At 57.0% G+C, this 20,585-nt stretch overlaps 1 protein-coding gene across 10 annotated transcripts in view; it reads left to right on the top strand.

Moving 5' to 3' along the window:
• Positions 1 to 20,585, top strand: part of NTNG2 (netrin G2) — a 79,644-nt gene that overhangs the window by 20,989 nt on the left and 38,070 nt on the right. For all 10 annotated transcript variants that reach the window (XM_070518477.1, XM_070518472.1, XM_070518473.1 and 7 more), the window contains one exon: positions 9,677 to 10,320. In XM_070518477.1, coding sequence (XP_070374578.1) covers positions 9,746 to 10,320 — 575 coding nt within the window. In that variant the 5' untranslated portion in view covers positions 9,677 to 9,745. The remainder of the gene's footprint in view (positions 1 to 9,676; positions 10,321 to 20,585) is intronic.

Here is a 20,585-nt window from a genome sequence, read left to right as displayed (position 1 = left end):
TGACTTGTGTATATGTTTTGCAGACAAAGACATCTGTGGCACAAAAAATGTATTAAATTACCCCAAAACTGAGGAGTGACGGAGTAACAAGAGGCAGTGTGGCAACACAGGCTTTTCGCAGAGCACATAATTGGGAGCTTCTCACACCAGCCCTGCCCTTTGCTCAGCAAAGTGATGGGGAGCACGTTGCCTAACCGATCCGTGCCTCAGTTTCTCCATTTAAAAAATAAGATTAGGAGTTGTACCTGACATCATAGGATTGTGAGGAATAGAGGAAATGAAATTTCACATGAAAAATCATGATCTCGATGTCTGGTGCTACTAAAAATACTCAATAGGGAAGTTTTAAAAAAGAAACAGAAAACAAGGCGGATGGGGGTGTGGGATGGGCCGGGGAGGGGGCAGAGCCAGGACCAGTTTGGGCTTGGACTTGATCCCAAGGGCGTGCTCTGGGGTTCAGCAGGGGGGCTGAAAACACACGCTGGTGTTTCCCATGGTGGCAGGTGAGGGCGGGGAGGCCGGAGGGGTTGGTGGGGGTGGGGCAGGGTGTGGACAGGGCAAAGGTTAGGGGAGGGGGCTGCTGGATGGAGCGTCAACCTCAGCCCTCTCGGACCCCCCATTTCAGTGGGTGTCCCCCCACCAGTCCTGCGCGTTTTCCAGGACCAGAAGCCCCATTGTTCTGCTCTTTAGCAAGAAAGCCCAGGCAGCTCTCAGAGAGGCGGAGGGGCTGTGCAAAGACCCCGGGGACCTGGGGACAGGCGGCTGCCCCCAGCGCTCCAGCCAGCCCTCTCGGAGGGGCCGCTCACTGCCCCCCGCCTCCCCCAGCATTTAAACCCTCCAAGCCGCTGTTTTTCCTCCGTGATAAAATATTCATGTCAGCAGAGCAGGCCTCTTTGGGAAGGCTGCATGTGTCTGGCTTCTGCTTCGCACAGGCTTTTAAAGAGCAGGCCGCTTTTCCTACTCTCTAAGCATTTTCTGAGTCCCGAATCAATAATGCACTTTCCTGGGCTGCTCTGGACGCAGCTTTTCTTCCTCTGGCCCCCTTCCCCGCCGCCCGCCCTCTCCTGCTTTCCCTCCCTCCCTTTCTTTCTCTCTTTCCTTCTTTCTTTCGTCCATCCTTCCATCTCACCTTCTTTACTTTTATCCTCTTTGTTAAAAGGTATTAAACTAAAGCGTTGGGCTGTCTGGGTGGCGAGCCTCAGTGGGGAGTGGGGGTGGGCAGGAAGGGAGAGGAGAGGAGGCCGGGGCCACTGCCAGGCAGGCGAGCTCTGGGAGGGACGGCCTGAGTCTGTGTGCAGGGGGAGGCGGGGAGGAGAGGGGAGCCTTTCCGCAGGCCCTCGGGGGAGCGTTGTTTGAGCTCCTGGCATGGGGAGGAGGAGGACTTGGCCTAATCCAGGCTCTCTCTCCTTTTTCTAATCAATCAGAAAATGTTTACGGCATCACCAGAGAAAACAGGACCAGCATGTAAAAGAAAGGGGGCCTGGAGTGAGGAAATATGTGGAGGGTAAGCCAAAATATATCGCCCAACTTTCCAGGGAGTGGGCAGTCCAGATCGGCCTACCTGCTTTTTGTAGTAATGAGCTCCCTGTCACAAGGGGTATGTAATTGGAAGGGGAGCCGTCCCTTGTCTGAGATGCCCACGTGTCTCTGGTCCGTTACGCGGAACCAGGCGAGGGGGCCGCAGGGATCAGCGCAGGCACTCTTCAGCTGGGACAGACTTTCCCACCCCAGCGTTCCTAGAAATCTGGCTGTGGGAAGCATCCACATATGCCCAGGGCAAAGCGAAATGTATCCTTTTTTTAAAAGAAAAAAAAAGAATAAAATCTGGAGAGATTAACGCTGGTCTAGTCGGAGCCTTGGCACAACCCCGCCCGCCCCTTCTGGCTGTTCAGCTCATGGAGGAAATCCGCCACGCTGGGTCTGTAGCCATGACAAGCAGCATTTGGCATTGCATCCTGGCCCCTCTGCTGGACGGCTCGCCTACCAGGCAGCCCAAGGCCTCAGGTCATGGGAAAGTCTTGCCGCAGGGTCTGTTGGGGAAGCCAGAGTTGGGGTGAGGAGGACTGAGGAAGCGGGGTCCCTCCCCGGCTCCTAGAGCAGCACCTCAGCTGGCTGCTTCTCACTTCCCTCAGTAGCCACAAGGTCCTACCTGGGTGATGCTGGGCAGGTCGCTCACCCTCTCTGAGCCATGCCAGAGCAATGGCTTCAGTGAGGCGAGCTGGATAGTGTGTGTTGAATAAGCACTCAGCAAACACTGTCCTTAGATCCAGTTGCTGAGGGTCCTCACTCAATGTGGAAATGTTTATCGACTACCACTATGTGCAAACGACTGTTGGGGGATGTGGGGCAAGGGTGGTCCAGACCCAGAGCTGCTATCCTGGAGTCCAGTCTCAGTCTTGGAAGGTTCTGGAAGGAGGCAAATTGTGGGCAGGGTTGAAATGAAAGGTCTCTCTTTCCTCTGAAACAACTCGAGGACCAGAGCCGAGTGGAGAGCTGCTCTGAGCCCCTGAATTGCCGAGGTGCATCTCCGTGAGTTACGGCCACACCGGGGCCAGTTCCAGGGGCAGCCTGACATGCCGGGTCCGAGCTGGACCTCTGCCCAGGAGATGCCTGCCACGGCCAGTTCGGGCTCAGGCTCTGGGGCGGGCGGGGGGCCGTCGCCGTGGCTTCTGGAGGCTCATTTACAGGATGGATGAGTCCCGGGGAGACGCCTGGCCCCGGTCCTGGCCGCCCCCTCCCTGAGTAATGGCTGTGCGGGGAAGAAACGGCTCCAATGAGAAACAAAAACCAAAAGAAACAGGAGAAGCCTCCCTGGTCGGCTGTAGCTCCTGCCCCACCGTGCTGCGTGGGGTTGGTTTCTGCTGATTCACGAGCCAGGAGGGTGACCTTGCTGCTGTCCAGGGCTTAGCTGGAAAAGAAACGGAAAAGGGCCGGGAAGAGGAGCCTGCAGGTGGGGGTGGGAGCTTGAGGGACAGCGAGCAATGAAGCCACAGAAGGAGGATGGGCGGGGGTGGGGGGTGGGGGTGGGTGCGGAGAGGAGCTGTGGGAGGGGGAGAGAGTCACAGCCGGTCAGGGCGGCTAGAATTAGAACCGGCTCCCAGCAGAATCTCCGTTTCCGCTTTGTTAATAATTCATGCCCGCTGCAACTTTTCTTACCAATAAGTAGGAAATACTTTGTTACGGAGAATTCCCCCGGCACCTGGGCTTTCTCCCTGGAGACGGGGATGTGTGTCCGTGCCCTTCCTCCCGAGTAGGGCGGGGGACTGAGGAACTTAGACTTTGGGATGTCAGTGTCAGAGCTCCATCATTTCGAGAATGGGGAAACCGAGGCACAGAGACGGCAAGGCCCCGCCCAAGGTCATACGTGGGGTTAGGGACAGTCTCCCGAGTCACATGGCAACTCCACAACCCTGTGGCTCCATGTACTTATTACTGGTATGGTAGCAAGTATATTACTTACTGGCCCAGGCCAGAAGAGTTTACCCCCAAATTCCAGAAGCATCGCGCCAGGGGGAGGATGGGGTGGCTCGGCTGCCTTCCGCTTCTTCCCCCTCACCTTTGCCCCTCGCTAAGTCCTGTTCAGTAGCAGGAATCCCCGGTGATGGCCGGGCTCCAGTCCCTGCCAGGCGGCACCCCTTGCCTTGGGCTCTGCTTGGCAGCCACCTGCCTCCCACCAGCAGATGCCTCAGCCCCAGTTGAGGTTGATGGGGCTGAGGATGAGTTCAGCTGGCAACTCGGCAGACAGGTTCAAAAAAATCTGTCAGCTGCTTAACTGTTCCCTGGGCCTGCCCACACGCCTGGGTGGCAGAGCGATGGGCTGTCTGCCTCCTGGTGGACCCGAGTCTCGGGGGAGTGGCACAGGGCTCGGGCCGGCAGCATCCTTTCCCTTTTGGGTGAAGGGCACAGTTTCCTTGACTTGTCTCTGAGTCTGACTCCCTGGCTTCTTGTCCCGCCGGGGCCACTGCAGAGCAGCGTGACTTTGAGAAGTTACTCAGCCTCTCCTCACTTGTGGAATGTAAGTACAAGGACCGCGTCCTCCAGCATCACCCTGAGCATCAGGCGGGATGATGCACGAGCAGTGCTCAGCAAGGGCTGTGGACCTCGCTGTTTGCTCAGGCTGCAGGGCCAGTGGTAGTCAGGATGTCTTCCCTGCATCCAGCGTCCCTGAGCCGGGGCTACCAAAGGTGCTTGCCACGTGGCACCTAGTGTAATTCTCACGACTGTCCTATGAAGTCAGCACTCTCCACCTCTCTGGCTTCTATTCATTCAACAGGGGTGTCCCAAGCCCCTGGGAGTGCCAGGGGCTGGACTGCGGTGGGGAAGGAGGCAGGTGAGGCCAGGGTCCTCGTGGCCCTTCCCCTCCACCCGGAAGCTGAGACTCAGTGTGGCTGGTGAGTGGCTGAGCGAGGACGGCACCCGCTCACCTGGCTACGAGCTGCACAGCCCTTCCCACCATGCTCTGGCTAAAACCGGCCTTGGCGGCAGGCAGCCACTGTGACATGTGGTTCCAGCACAGGTCGGGGTTGCCAGGCTGGTCCTCACGAAGTTGTTCATTCCCCCTCCTGAGACTCCGTTACACTTCCGGTGACCGCCCCTCCACGGGCTCCTTGATTAGGGGCCCGAAGTTCCCAAGAGCCAGACCTCCCCGGGGGGCAGTTCCCTCTGTCCTGTTAACAACTGGCTTTCCCACTCAATTATGTTCTTTGCCCGAAGCTTGTCTGCAGTGTTTACAACCTGGCCTCTGACTCCAGCTGCACCCTTTGCGCAGAAAACAACATAAAAGCAAACGTATTTAAGAGACTGTTGCAAGGTTTGAAAAGCGTGGTGTGAAATGATTTCTCCATTGAGTAGTCCTACCCAGTGTCCCCGGGGGAGATGCGTCCCCACCCCGTCGTCCGTGCTGCTGTCCCAGGTGGCCGCCTTCCCACGCCCTGCACCCCTGCCTTCACCCCTCCAGCTCTGCTGCCTACCCTTCCAGGCCTCCGTGTGTCTGTGGAGATGGGGGCGCCGCAGAGACGAAGGGCTCGGTGTCCCCCCAGTTTCCTTGTTGGGGTCCCACAGAGTCCAGAGGAAGCACCAAGTGGCCGGCAGGCGCTCGGTTTCTGGTGTGTGAGTGGGGACGCCTGTAGCACCTGCCTCCCTGAGGGTTGCTGGGAGGAGGCGGCGAGAAAGGGTGTGAAGGGCCAGCCCAGCCCTGGCGCGTGGTTGGTGCTCAGTGACTGTCATGATCATCACGCTCTTCCGAGCCAGCAGTCCCAAGGCGGTCCGTGTGGTGTGTGAAGTTCTGCCTTTACCGTTAACGAGCTGGGTTGTTTCATCCTTACTTCTTGCCACAGAAGGCTGCTGGGAGAGCCCCTGAGCTGGCGCACGCGAAGCTGCTGTTCAGTAGTAATTGCTGCCGGCTGGGGACATTTTCTAGGTATTTCATACACGTTATCTCACATGATATTGGGTGAGAAAATAAAGACTCAGAGAGGTAAAGCAACTTTCTCAAGGTCACACAGCCTCAAAAGATAGAGTTGAGACTAAACCTAACACTTTCAGACCCCAAAGCAGATTCCTTGACTGCTCCGGCCTCCGGAACAGGGGTTCTCCCTGGGGAGGTGGGACCCCCTGCACCCCCTGAATGTGCATGGAAAATGTGGTGTGTTACATTTTTCTGGAGAAAGTTTCAAGGCTTTTAATAAGGGGTATGATTTTCCTTTGGTAACTGTTCATGAATTGTCTAGAGAAACAATTACTGGTGTTGTCCTAAAAGGTTAAGATGTGCCTCAAACATCCCTCTGTTTCTCCCTGGTTTTAGGCCACTTTATTTGGGCTGTTTGTTTCGTGATGAGTTAATCTGATCTCACAGAGACAAGTGGAAACATGCAGACCCAGAAGGCTGGCGCCGCGCCCCCCGCCCGGGTGCCCTCCTGTGCACTGGAACCGGCTGTCAGATGCAGCGGCACCAGGGGTGGGGGCTCCGGGCAAAGCGGCTTCTGCTCCTGGGCTCGCTCCTCGGAACCGCCACCCCCCAGGGAAGCTGGGGAGGACAGCGAGAGGCTGAGCTGTCGGTGTGCGTGGAGAGGACGGGGTTCCGAGGCCACAGCGCCTGGCACTAAACGGTTAAATGGAGTTCTGAGACCTCGGGGTGGGAGGGCCGCGGAAGGAAGAAGAGAAATAGCAGAGCGAGCAGAGAATTGTGCCGGCAGTGGCCTGAGATTTATTTATCGTGCTCGCTGGTGGTTGAGCCCGCTCCGCAGCAGGCGCGGGCGGTAAATACACAGCCTGATTCATTAGTTTCTGACCATCTGCTGCCCGGGCCGCGGGTGGGGCCAGGCTGCCCTGCAGGTGAGGGAAGCACGGCGGCCGCAGCCAGGCTGCAGCCCTGACCCCCAGCAGAGCCGGCCACGTCAGTCTTCCTGGTGACGGACAGGCCAGGTGCACCTGGGGCTGTGAGGGGTCTCATGGCCCCCAGTGGGGACCGCCAGGAGGCTGGGCAGGGTGAGGGGAGATAAAGCAGGGGGACAAAGGAGAACTGGGAAAAAGGTGAGGTGTGGGTGACTCACAGCCGTTGGATTGACAAGAGTAATATCAACACTCAATATGAGATATATGAACATTAATCTAATTATATTAATAACTAATTAATATGATGACGATAATAACTATAATGTAGCCAGCAGTTACTGAGGTCCAGACCCTATACTGAGGCTTCCCGATACTGTCCCAGATAAGCACACTAACAACCCTGTGATGGACGACGAGGGAACTGGGTTCAAAGATTGAGTCAGGCAGGGAGGGCTTCCTGGAGGAGATGCATAGGGGAGTGCTCTGAAAACCAGGAGGAGGGAAAGTGGCTGCAGGAGCACAAGCTCAGAGGTGAGAAGGGACGAGGCAGCCTGTGAAAAGACGCAGCCTCCGTGTTGATAGGAGCTTCCCAGGTGGGCAAAGATGCATGCCGCCACCTGGTGGCAGCGTGCTGAGAAACCAGACTCGTGGAGGAGGAGCTTCTGGGGGAACCCTCAAAGCCTCGAGGTTCAGACTGGCCCCTCTGAACCGTTCCTCTGGCCCAAGCCCACTTTCCTCACCTGCGATGAGGCATGTATGTTTGCTAGGGTCTGAGTGGCTCAAACAAGAGAGAGTTATTTTCTTACCGCTCTAGGGGCTAGAAGGTCAAGATCAAGGTTCGTGTGACCCATGAAGACCAAGGCAGGGCCTCTCCTGGGGCCTCTCTCCCGGGCTTGCAGACGGCCGCCCTTGTGCTGCCTGTTCACGTGCTCCTTTCTCTGCACACGCGCCCTGGTGTTTCCGTGTGTGCACATTCCCTCTTCTTCTGAGGACACCAGCCAGATTGGGTCAGGGCTCGACCTCACGGCCTCATTTTGACTTAATCACCCTTTAAAGGCCCTGTCTCCACATGCTCCAGTGCTCAAGGGGCCTTCCCTGCTGTGGACCGACAGGGGGACAGGGAGGGGCCGTCCCTTACAGGTGGGGCTGCCTCCTCCAGCCCCGCATCCTGCTGCCCTCTTGTCGCCAGGCCCCACCTCTGCAGGCCACTGAGCCATCCCCATGGGGCCTCTCAGCCCCTTCCATTCAGGGGGGCAGCCCAGGGTCCCTCAGCTGGAGCGCCAGGAAGCTCGGACCCCCGCAAGCTGAGCCAGGCCCCTCTCTCGCCATGTTGCCTGTGTGGTCACCCCTGAGGTTGTCTGGGACAGGAGCAGGCTCATCCTCAGAACCACGGCCCACTCTCAGGGAGGCCTGGGCCAGTCCTGGCTCACCCTGGGCCTCAGTTTCCCCATCTGCACGATGAGGAGTTGGACTCAGTGGTGCACCCCTTCCGCCCCAAGGTTTGCGGGTCCCATGAATCGGCAGGGCTGGGCGGGGTTGGGGGCAGTGGCACCATGGGGGCCGAGGGCAGGGCTTTTGTGGTCAGAGAGGGTTTTGTGGGACCTGCCTCAGTAAACCCTGAGGCCAGCCTGCCCACCGAGGAGCCCCGGGCGGCCCGGGAACTCGTCCTCCACGAACGGGCATGGAAGGTGGTGCCGGCGGGGGTGGCGGGGGGACCAGCTCATCTCCCAGGAGGCAATGCACCCACTCCCCGGGGGGCCGGATGGCTCATTTCAGAGCGAGGAACTTAACGCTGATCCAAGCCGGTTTGTCTGAGCAAATCGGAGACCTGACACGTCCCTCACGAAGGGCTGTGAGCGGTCTGGGGGCTGTGCCGCGCTTAGTGTGGGTTTGATTTTAATCAATAGGCTTAATTTTTTAGGGCAGTTTTAGGCTTACAGAAAATTGAGCTGACAGTACAGAGAGTTGCTAATACCCCCGTTTCCCCGCACGAGCCCCCCTGTTTCTACCGTCGTGCATCCGTGCGGTGCATTTGTACCGTTGCTGAACCGACACTGATAGTTATCAGTTCCATGCGTACGTTAGGGTCCACCCTTGGAGTCGTACATTCCATGCATTTTCACAAATGTGTAATGTCGTGTATCCACCATGACAGTGTCACACAGAATCGCTTCACTGCCCTAAAAGGCCCCTGTGCTCCATCTATTCATCCCTCCGACCCCGGGCAGCCACTATGTTAGTGACATTTCCAGGCCTCCGGGTGAGTTCACACAGTGGACCAGACACGTAGAATGGATTTGAGCTGCGGTGGAGGGAAGCCACAGCTGGTCCCCGCTGGGCCCAGGAGCAGCTGCCAGCCTTCTGGGGGGAGCTGGGGGAAGAGTAAGTGGGTGGGGCCGTGCCCTGCCTTCCTCAGCCAGTGTCCCAGGCCGGACCTGCCAGGCATGTGCCAAGGACCTGGAAATGACTTGCCACAAAGAGGTCCCCCCTTTGAAAGGAACCCGCAGACACTCAGCACCCATCCGGCGTGCCCGGACTCCTCAGGAGGCCGACACGCATGTGCGGGGCCAGAGACGGCTCTGCCTCAGACGGGCCGGGGTGTGGCTCCCGGCTCTTCCCAGCGGAGGCCTTGGGCAGGGGTCACCATCTTCCTGAGCCTGGGTTTCTTCCTCCGGAGCACAGAGATCATTGTCCCACTGTGTGTGGGTGAGATGCTCAGTAGAAGAGAAGTGAGCTCATGAGGTCTGTAGATGAGATACTGTGCCCAGTTGTTGCACCGCTCCTGTTGCTACTCGTGGCATTGTTTAAAGGGTCAGGAAGGTGACTCGGTGTAGGAGGTGTTAGAGGCGAGAACGTGAGTAGGAATTTTCGAGGCGGAGAGTGGAAGGGCAGGTCGAGGAGAGGGAACACCATCTGCAAAGGCTCAGAGGCACAGACAAGCAGGGCTTGGAGGACAGGAGTGCTCAGGTGGGAGGCAGGGAACAGAGGCTGCAGGCATGGTGGGAGGGGATCGGGGCCAATTATTAAAAAATTGGGGCTTTATCCTCCAGGCAATGGGGAGCCATGGGGGCCTTGGGGCAGGGGACTAACAGCCGTCCTTCTGGGTCGTCTGTATTTAGAGTAGGAACGAGTGTGTGTTTTCTGGGAAGGCCACAGAATTGCTTGTCTTTACACACTTTGGGGAGATGGGTACAAATTACCTGCCCAGGAGACGCTTCCTGGGCCGGGACATCAGAGCACAGGCTCCATGACCTCAGGGCAGACCCCTGGGCATGCGGTGGGGCGGGCTGGGCGAGGCTCCCTGAGCAGCCGGCGCCCACCTCTCTGGTCCTCTCCCCTGCAGGAAAACCCCTATCTGTGCAGCAACGAGTGTGACGCCTCCAACCCGGACCTGGCCCACCCGCCCCGGCTCATGTTCGACAAGGAGGACGAGGGGCTGGCCACGTACTGGCAGAGCGTCACGTGGAGCCGCTACCCGAGCCCGCTGGAAGCCAACATCACCCTGTCATGGAACAAGAGCGTGGAGCTGACGGACGACGTGGTGGTGACCTTCGAGTACGGCCGGCCCACCGTCATGGTCCTCGAGAAGTCCCTGGACAACGGGCGCACGTGGCAGCCCTACCAATTCTACGCTGAGGACTGCATGGAGGCCTTTGGCATGCCGGCCCGCCGGGCCCGCGACCTGGCCGCCTCGGGCGCCCACCGCGTGCTCTGCACCGAGGAGTACTCGCGCTGGGCCGGCTCCAAGAAGGAGAAGCACGTGCGCTTCGAGGTGCGGGACCGCTTCGCCATCTTCGCCGGCCCCGACCTGCGCAACCTGGACAACCTCTACACGCGGCTGGAGAGCGCCAAGGGCCTCAAGGACTTCTTCACCCTCACCGACCTGCGCATGCGGCTGCTGCGCCCGGCGCTGGGCGGCACCTACGTGCAGCGGGAGAACCTCTACAAGTATTTCTACGCCATCTCCAACATCGAGGTCATTGGCAGGTAAGGCACCTGGGGCGTTAACTGGTTCCTGGGATGTTATCTGACACCTGAGATGATGCCTGGTACCTGAGATGATGCCTGGTACCTGGGATGTTACCTGGTACCTGAGATGATGCCTGGTACCTGGGATGTTACCTGACACCTGAGATGATGCCTGGTACCTGGGATGTTATCTGGTACCTGAGATGATGCCTGGTACCTGGGATGTTACCTGGTTCCTGGGATGTTACCTGGTTCCTGGGATGTTACCTGACACCTGAGATGATGCCTGGTACCTGGGATGTTACCTGGTACCTGAGATGATGCCTGGTACCTGGGATGTTACCTGGTTCCTGGGATGTTACCTGGTTCCTGGGATGTTACCTGACACCTGAGATGATGCCTGGTACCTGGGATGTTATCTGGTTCCTGGGATGTTACCTGGTTCCTGGGATGTTACCTGACACCTGAGATGATGCCTGCTTCCTGGGGTGTTACCTGGTACCTGAGACATTACCTAATTCCTGAGATGTTATTTGACATCTCAGATGTTACATGGTTCCTGAGATGTTACCTTGTACCTGGGATGTTGCTTGATACCCAGCATGCTTACCTGGTACCCTAAACATTGCTGGTTCCTGGGATGTTATGTCAAGGGGCTGCCTACGATGGCCAGGGCTGCACAGACAAGATGCCTGGGTTTTTCCATGGACGGGGGTGAATGGTGGATGATAAACATTAAGCATCCTCGTAGGGCCCGGGCTGCCTCTGGCCAGGGCAGCGGGAGCCCTGGAGGGGATGAGTGGAGCTGGACGCTGTGGGCAGGGCTTCGGCGAAAGCCTCGTGTTCAGGACCTGCTCCGTAACTGTCCACTGACTCAATGAACGGGCGCTTGTGTCTAGCGGTCCCCAGGCCCATCCTCAGGCTCCGTGATTTGCTAGAAGGACTCATAGAACCCAGCAAAGCTGTTACGCTTGCCACCACAATGTATTACAATGAAAGGATACAGATGAAAATTGGCAGCCGGAAGAGGTGCACAGGGCAGACTCTAGGAGCGACCAGTGCAGGTTCCCGGTCACCCTCTCCCAGTGCAGTCACACACAGCACTTGATTCTCCCAGCAACGATGTGTGACAACAGCCAGGAAAGCTCGCCAAAGCCTTGGTGTCCAGGGTCTTTATTGGGAATTAATCACTTAGGCATGGCTAACTGCCCATGGGGCTTGACCTTGGTCTTCAATCCCTGACCCAGAAGTCAAGCTAATGCTGCATGGTCCAAGGCCCCCACCACAGGTCCCATCATTAGCATAAACTATCCGGTGTGGCCCAAGGCCCCAGGGAAACAATGACCCTCTTACCAGGCGGGACTCCCAAGGGCTCGGGGCTGCTCTCCCAGGAGCCAGTCAAGGCCAGGCTTTCCTTTGGAATATGCAGGATGTGCACAACCCACACCCGCAGAGTTAATCATTCAACCAGCTTTGGAGGAAAATGTGTCTTGAGGACACTTTTGGGGGAGGCAAAAGACCGCCATCAGAGGGAGAAGCAGCCTTTGATGCCCAGGAACTGGCTAGACTGCGGATGACTCAATGATTCCACGCTGGCCCAGATCAGTTGTTCATTTGACACACAATGTGCTGGTCTGTAGGGGCAAGGACTTTATCCCTGAGCCACCTGTCTGACACCATGGTCTGCACAGGAGAGAGGCTTGGGGAGGCCCCGTCACTGAGTAACCAAGGGGTCAAGCATAAAGGGCAGTAGCAGGTAGTGCAGGAGTTCTCCAAGGGTGGTTCCTGGGCCGGCAGCATCAGCACTGCTTGGAAACTTGCTAGAAATGCAAGTTCTCAGGCTCCATGCCACACCTGCCGCATCGCAAGTTCCAGGGGTGGGCCCAGCAGTCCGGATTTTAACCAGCCCTCTGGGGGATTCTGACGCACACTCGGGTTTGAGAAGCGCCGGGGTGATTGTTGGACTCGGGAGTGTGGACTCTGGAGCTGGATGGCCCGGGGTGTATCCCCAGCTCTGCCATCCACTGGCTGTGAGACTCTGGGCAAGGACTGCTCTGTGCCTCAGTTTCCCCCTCTGTAGAATGGGGTTGATAACGATCATGCCTCTCTCACTGGAGCATGGTGAGAGTTACGTGAGCAGGAGTGGGGCGTACGCAGGGCCAGGAGCGTGGCTTCGGCCGGTGTGGGCAGGGCGGCACCAGGGGCCCAGCTGGGACAACACGCCCTGGGTGCTTTTCCCCAGCAGGCTCTGAGGACGGCCGGAGTATATAATTACTGAGGAGCGGAAAAAGCACGGCTGCATGGTGTGTATGGTATAATCCCATTTTGTAAAATATATAAGACGCCTGTGCACGTGATTTCTGCGTCTTTAGTGGACATTGGAAAGCGGTCCGTCCAGGCACAGGAAGGTACCACGGATACAGGGAAAGGCTGGAAGCTGGCGCCAACCCATCACTGTGGGCACGCCTGCGAGTGGGGCTGGGCGGGGCTTGTGGGGCCCCTGTTTTCAGCTTGCATCTGTGTTTTATTTCACTTTGTGTGTGTGGATTGCAGGTGGGCCAAGGGGAAGGCAGGTGGTCCAGGAGGCAGGTTCAGGTTCAAGTGTGGCAGGTGGGGGAGAGGCAGGTGCTCACGCAGTGCCTGTGGTTCTGACGTCTGTGATTTCTACCCCACCCCCCACCCTATTTGCGGTGGGATATTTTAAATCAGGAAGGTTCTGGAAACCACCTGACATATAGCCACTGTTATGGAAGCCAGGGGTCAAGAATCGGATTCCTATGGTTGTTTCTCTGACCCGTGTCCAGACTTTGGGCCTCTGGTCATCTCGGTGACCTCTGCCTGCCCTCAGGATGCAATGGTCTGGGCAGTATAAGACCCCTCCTCTGCCCCAGCGTCCCCCTCACCTTAGCTGCTCAGGGGTGGGGACCAGATCCCCACACCTGGGGGCAGCAGCCCCTTTTCTGACCTGCCCTGGGCTGCTCCAGGGGGCCCCTCATCTTCAGGAGGCTGATCAAGGGCCCACCTTCCACTTCCTTAGGCGGCTCGTGTGGGGTGCTGATGTCTGGGGGTGCTGCAGGGTCTGGGCTGGGTGGTGACAGTCAGGGCCTGTGCCCCGTGCACCTTGGGGGTGAGGGTCGTCTGTCTCATAGGAGAGACTCTGAGATGCAGAAGTGGGGCGGAACATGCGCGGGAAGGGCCAGAGGGGGTGAGAAAGAGCCTCAGGTCTTCAGTCCCACCCAAATCAGGAAGGTGCTGGGGCCGCGGGAGCTGGCTTCCGGACCTGCCCCTCTGCACATCTCTGGGCCTCGGTTTCCCATCTGTAAGGTGAGAACTGGGGCCACGGGGAGCCTGCGTCTCCCTGGCCAGGTGGCAGGGCAGTCCCTGCCCAGCAGCTCATGGCTCCCCTGGCACCCAGCCCCTGCGGGCGGTGGGGATTAGCCGTCGTGGTGGTGAAAGTGCGGCAATCAATTCACAGCTGGAGTAAGTACTCTTCTACTCTTCGGGCGGGTTGGCAGGAAGGCGGCAGCTTGGCTTACCGATTAAGTGGATCTGGTTGGATGGTTCAGCAAAGAGCTGTGACTTCCTCTGCTTTTCCTTTTTAAATCTCGGGTGGGAAAGCCCCGCTGTGCCAGGCAGCCAGAGAGGCAGGACGGGGTGGCAAAGGCAGCATGGGGCTCAACTGATGCCTTTGACGTTCCTGAGTGGGCACTTGGGGACCCCCAGGGGTTCTTAGATTTGAGACTTCAGGCTGAACTGGTTCTAGGAGACCCTCAGAATTTCATGACCCAGGGTTGCACAGTGCCTCCCCCATAGTTTGCTAGCATAGCTGATCTTTATTAAGCGTGTGCTATGGGCTCATTTCCTATTGAGCACTGAGCTAGGCTTCATGTGCGTTTTCTTATTCAATTGATAGTCATTTGATTCCACAATGGTTATTGAATCCCCAAGATCCCACAAGCCGAGGATATGGCATTGAGCAAGCCAGACCTGATCCCCACCTGGTAGAGCTTTCCTTACAGGGACAGTGCTCCCCTCTGCCTTGTGTTTTTAGATGAGGTCAGGGAACATAAGGAGGTCATACAGTTAAACTAAACCCCAGATAGCCAACATCCAACGTAAGCATGTCCCAGCTCAAGTCCATCTCTACATGGGGTTATCTCACTGGCCTCCCCTTCCGAATCCAGGGGTCTTTGATACTGTAGTTACTGCCACCCTGTCATTAATGTCAGCTATTTCCAACTTCAAGGGGGAGCCAGGAGGTGGGGTGGGGGGAGGCAGAGGGCAGAGGCACTTGGCTGCCGGGGAGAGGAAGACCGCAGTGGGAGAAAGCCCAGGGCTCAGGGAATGAGGAACTAGTATAAATTGGGGGGGAGGGTAGGAGTGAGAGGAGGGGCAGACTGAGCGGCAGCCCCATGGAGGGGAAGCGGGGGAGCAGCCCCCAGCACCTCGAGACCTCTGCCCTCACCAGCCTCGCCTCCCTGTGGGTCCTGGCAAAACCACCTTCCAGTCCCGCCCACTCAGGGTCTGGGATGGAGAGAAGAGGGCGTCCTGCCCCCTTATTCACTCTCATTCGTAGACGGCAGGAAGGCGAGGGAGCTATTTTCTCCTTCCGCACCCCGAGGTGGGGGGCTCAGGTGCAGAGCGGGAGAGGTGCTGGCTGTACCTGGGCAGCGAATCCGGGGAGCCACCCGGATTGGAGGAGGAATACGATCGCCCCTTTGCTGTGCTGGGAGCAGAGACAGCCCCCACCTCCACCCCAGCACAGAGGTCCAGAACAGCGAGGCCCAGACCCGGCCAGCATCACACAGGGCTGCCTTTTAAGAGGATGGGATCCCCAGCCCCACCACCAGGAGCTCTGGAGCCCGTCAGCGTGGGGCGAGGTCCAGAAAGCCGTCTCTTGGCAAAGGGCCTTGAGCGAGTTCGAGAGGCGGGAGCCTCCAGGTAGAGCCTGCACTTGGGCCTCCTTAGACCAACCAGCATCTGAGTCCCAGCTCCATCACGGATTAGCTGGGTCCCCTTCACCTGCCTGAGGCCCAGTTTTCTCATCTGCGAATTGGAGATACAGTAACGACGTCACCAGCTCATGGTGAGGATTCAGTGAAACACTATGTTTGAAGAGCTTGTCCCAGTGTCCCATTCCGCTGGCTAGTGGCAAGAGGGGTTAGGGAGAGAGGCGGGGGGCCAGGGCTGCCTGCGTCAGAGCTAAGATTCTGGAGCTAAGAAAAGGTCCTGTAAACCAGAAAAGGAAAAAAACACTTCTCCCTAAGACTTTCAAGGAAGAAGCCCTAGCTTCACCATCAGCACCCAAAGCTGAAATTGTTAAACTGTTCCTTGAATTCTCTTAGTTGAACAGTGAAGAATTACCATGAGTGGAGAAGCATGCTTTTCTGGGTTAGTGGGGGTTGCAAACCCAAATGTCCGAAGGGGCCCGGAAGACAACATATGTGTGTAACATAAACTAGTAGAGGCGATAGGGAAGGGTGTGGTCTGCGGAGAAGTAGAGAGAGCAGACCCCTCACAGGTCAAGAGACCAGATATTGCCAGATCTTCCGATGTTGCAAAAGAAGGCACACAGCAGATAGGTAGGTGAAATCTCCTGAGTTTTAAAATATTGGCCCTTACTTCAAGATCCTTTGAAAACCCTGTGCAGGTAAAACAAAACACACATGCAGCCCAGGGCAGCTCACGAGCTGCTGGTGTCCCCTCTGCTCTGAGGTTTTCACGTCTCCTTGAGCTGTGATAGTACTGCCGCTACACAAATAGTATCCAGCAGGCCCCTGGCCGGGTGGGCATCCCAGGAGCTGGGGCAAGGGGACACTCTGGCCAAACAGCCTTGCCAGTCCTGCCCACTCCAGGTCTGGGACAGAGAGAAGGGGGGTCATTGTATTCTCACCCCCAGGCCCTGCCCAGGGGCAAACTCCTCTGCCCAGAAAACTCTTAGAGGCTCCAGGGAACCAGTCCAGTTGGGCCTTTGCCAGCCAGGGACAGGAAGGGAAGAGTGAGTTCCCCGTTCCTAGAGGTATTCAAGCTGAGCAAGGTGGCGTTTGTGGTAGATGATGCAAAGAGGTCGTGTGCATCAGATTACAGTCCTAGGCACCTGTGGCGTACAGCAATCATAAAGGTTGATTAAGTGAACAGGAACTATAGATACCGTTTAAAGGTTTGGTGGGTGTTGGGTGCCAGGCATTGGGTCCTCACCCCGTTTTACCCGGGAGGAGCCTGAAGCCGTTGGAGAGCGAGGAGACCCACCAGGTCCCAGAGGCCGAGTGCGGCCTGGGTGGGCGGAGCTGACCGGGGACTGGCCGAGCCGGCAGGCTCCCCTGGATGATCCCGGCGTCTGGCTTCTCATCCGAGTCCCCTGGCCAGCTGACACCGGTCGGTTCTCTCCTCCTTTGACCCCTACCCCCTTTCTTCCCTTCTTGTCTTTTTCCATAAACGTCCTGTCCCTATTGATCCCCTGTAAGTGGAGATGGACGGAACTTAGCACGAGGACAGAAACCACGGAGGGAAGACGACCTCCGCTTTGCGCATGTGCGGGGAGAGTGGTGGGTGGGCTGGAGGAGGGGTCAGAGAGAGAGACGCCTTTTTACTTACCGTCTGTGCGCGCCGTCCCTCCTTCTAGTGTCCTCCTCGGCCCTTCTACAGAGGAAGCGGGGTGGGGCGGGGAGTGTGTGAATTGTGCTGGCTGCGCTGATTCCTTGTGCCTCCGAGATCCCCGTGGAGGCCGGGGAGGCTGGGGCTTCCTCCTTCGGTGTGTTAACTGTCGTCCCTGAGTAGTTCTTACGGGCCACGTTGCATTCCAAGTCCTTTGTGTGTGCTTCCGTGTCGAGTCCTGCCGGGTGAGGAGCGTCGTCCCCAGTACACAGATGAGGAAACTGAGGCGTGGGGTTAAGAAACAGATGGGTGTCCACACTAGGACGGCTGTAGTCGGAAAACAGGAGTAACAGTTGTTGGTGAGGATGTGGAGAAATGGGAACCCTCCTGCACTGTGATGGGAATGTAAAATGGTGCAGCTGCTGTCAGAACAGCTTGGGGGTTCCTCAAAAAACTAAAATAGGATTTCCGTGTGACCCAGCAATTCCACACCCGGGTATGCGTGCAACAGAATTGAAAGCAAGGTCTTGATCAGATATTTGTACACCCGTGTTCATAGCAGCATTATTCACAACAGCCAAAAGCTGGAAACAACCCAAGTGCCCATCAACAGATGATGGATAAACAAAATGTGGTCTACACACACAATGGAATATTATTCGGGCTTAAAAAGGGAGGAAATTCTGACACCTGCTTCAACATGGATGAACCTTGAGGCCGTTATGCTAAGTGAAATAAGCTAGTCACAGAAGGACAAATCCTGTAGGAGTCCACTTATATATTTTACCTGAAGAAGTAAAAATCATAGAGACAGAAAATACGATAAAGGTTCCTGGGGAGGGGGCGGGAGGAATGTAGAGTTACTGTTTAGTGGGAATAGAGTTTCTGTTTGGGAAGACATGAAAGTTGTGGAGGTGGATGGCGAGGATTGCACAACAGTGTGAATGTACTTAATGCTAGTGAATTATATGCTTAAAGATTGTGAAACAGTGAATTTTATGTGTATTTTGCCACAATTTGAAGAAGAAATAGATGGGTGGATGTCTTCCATGTCAGACTGCCCAGGTGCAGATCCTGGCTCAGGTGTGACCCTGGGCAAGTTACTTAGTCTGTCTGTGACTCCTTTCCCAGCTCAGAAAATGGAGATGATGCCCACGGGGTGAAATGAGACAATCCAGGAAGAGGGTGCAGGGCGGTGGCTGGGCCCTGGGAAGCACGCAGGAAGGACTTGTGTCGCCCTTATGTCAGTAAAACACGAGGATCGCGGGCGGCACCCTGGAAGTCCCTCCGGGACCGCGGACTTGTAGGAGGGCTTCAGGGGGCTCCCTGAAACACGGGCTAAGTGATGTGTGGGGTCAGCCCGGGAGAGGGGCCCTGGGTTTTATTCCATTCTCAAAGGGGTTCCGTGATCCCAAAACATTTGGAGAGTCAGTTTCATGTTCTGCTTTTTATTTATTTTTTAACCCAACATGCATGAGCCCAGCTGCTTGGGGACAGAGATTTCGTTCGGTAGTTCATGCCCCTTAGCTGGATCTGCCAAGCTTCCTGAACCTCTGCTTCTACCAAAGAGCGGACATGCGTCATTCAAACCAGCGTTGTCTGGGGGCCGGCCCAATGGTGCAGCGGTTAAGTGCACGCGTCCCGCTTCTCGGTGGCCCAGGGTTCGTCGGTTCAGATCCTGGGTGAGGACATGGCACCACTTGGCAAGCCATGCTGTGGTAGGTGTCCCACATATAAATGAGAGGAAGATGGGCACGGATGTTAGCTCAGGGCCAGTCTTCCTCAGCAAAAAATAGGAGTGTTGGCAGCAGATGTTAACTCAGAGCTAATCTTCCTCAAAACAAAAACCAGTGTTGTCTGTCTGTGGAGAACTGGAGGGGGCGCAGAGCTGTGCTGAGGAGTGCACAGGGGTCTGCTGCCAAGTGTGGTGGGTGGGCCAGGGGGGCCGTTTATCTGGGCTCCTCTGGGTCCCTCCGGTCTGCTCACCCACCGCGTGTGGCCCCACCCTCAGCGGCAGGTGGCGGAGGGGGATCCTGGGTTTGGCTGAGGTCACAGAAGAGGGAGGAGCCCCCGGTGAGCTGGGGATGGAACCGCCAACCGTCAGCCTGCCTAACAGCGCTAGGGACGCGGTGCCCCTTTCTCTTCTGAGGGAGAAGGAGTTTCCTTCTGAGGGTTTTCTCGCTAGCGTACTAATTCATGCAAGAAACATTTTTCACAGGCACATGTGTTAGTGTCCTAGGGCTGCCAGAACCATGTGCCACAAAGCAGCTGGGCTTAAAACAACCGACATTTACTGTCTTACGGTTCCGGAGGCCTGAAGTCTGAGATCAAGGTGTCGGCAGGGCCGTGCTCCCTCAGAATCCTGTAGGGGAGAGTCCGCCCTGTGCCTCCCTCCTGGCTTCGGGCCTGGGGCAGCAACCTTCGGCCCTCCTTGGCTGCAGCTGCGTCACTCCCACCCCTGCCCCGTCACTCCCTCCCCTGCCTTGTCACTCCCATCCCTGCCTCCGTCTTCTCCTGGTTGTCGTCTCTCTGTCCTCTGTCTCTACCCAGTGTCCTTCCTGGATCTCTTCTTCTTAGAAGGACATCGGTCACATTGGATCGGGGCCCGTCCCACTCCAGGGTGACCTCATCTGAACTTCTATCTTAATCACGTCTGCAAAGACCCTATTTCCGTATAAGGTCACATTCACAGGCAGTGGGGGTTAGAACTTCAATATGTCTTTTTAGGGGACACAGTTCAACCCAGGACAGGCATCTGCTACACGCCTGACACAGCCAGGTATACAGACCCAAGAGCCTTGTGGGGTTTATGGTCTAGCAGGGAGCTAGGAATAAACAAACCAAATGACCACAGACGACTAAAGGTGCGAGGAAGGTAACGGAGGGGAGTGGGGGCGGGGCCGGGAGGATCAACCCGGGGTCTGGACGCAAGGGGTCGGGGAAGGCCCTGCAAGGAGGCAGCCTTAAGGGTGAAACCTGAAAGGTGAGCGGGAGCGGGTTGGGGGGGGGCGGGGGCGTGCCTTCCCAGCAGGGGACCAGCAGGTGCAGAGACCCCACCTTGAACACGCGTGGTGCCTTCTAAGAACTCCTGTGCTGTGACCGTAGCATGCGAGCGCGTAAGAGAGGACAGTGCAGCTCATGCCAGCGCCGAGGCCACGGGAGGGAGTGGTTCTATTCTAAGTGCAGGGACAGCCGCTGCAGGATTTTAGGCAGAAGTGACATGCTCTGATCTCCGACGCCTGGGACTGCGTGTGGGGAGGGGCCCCTGCAGGGCTGCAGGAGACCGGGCACCTTCCTCCTATGGAGGCGGGAGACAGGCCCCTGGAATTGGCCTTTGGCGGTAGAGTTGATGGAGTGGCTGGTGGGGGCAGGAGGTGTCGGGAGACTCCCAGGACTCTGGCTTGAGACACTGGGTGGATGGAGATTTTACCCAGTCAAATGGGGACAACTGTGGGGGAAGAAGTTTCTGGAAGAAAATTTTTTTAACATTTCTTAATTTTATATTTTATAGTGTCATACAATAAAATTGACATTTTTGGGTACACTCCTATGAATTTTAACACCTGTATAGATTCGTGTAAGCACCACCGTGATGGAGACACAGAGCAGTCCACCTTCCCATAAAGCTGCCCCTTTTACCACTCCCTCCCGCACCCCAGCCCCCCAGGCAGCCCGTGGTCGCTACAGTT

Source organism: Equus asinus, chromosome 10 (genome assembly GCF_041296235.1).
Source record: "Equus asinus isolate D_3611 breed Donkey chromosome 10, EquAss-T2T_v2, whole genome shotgun sequence".
NCBI classification, from domain to species: Eukaryota; Metazoa; Chordata; class Mammalia; order Perissodactyla; family Equidae; genus Equus; species Equus asinus.
This window is presented reverse-complemented; position numbering and strand designations above follow the sequence as displayed.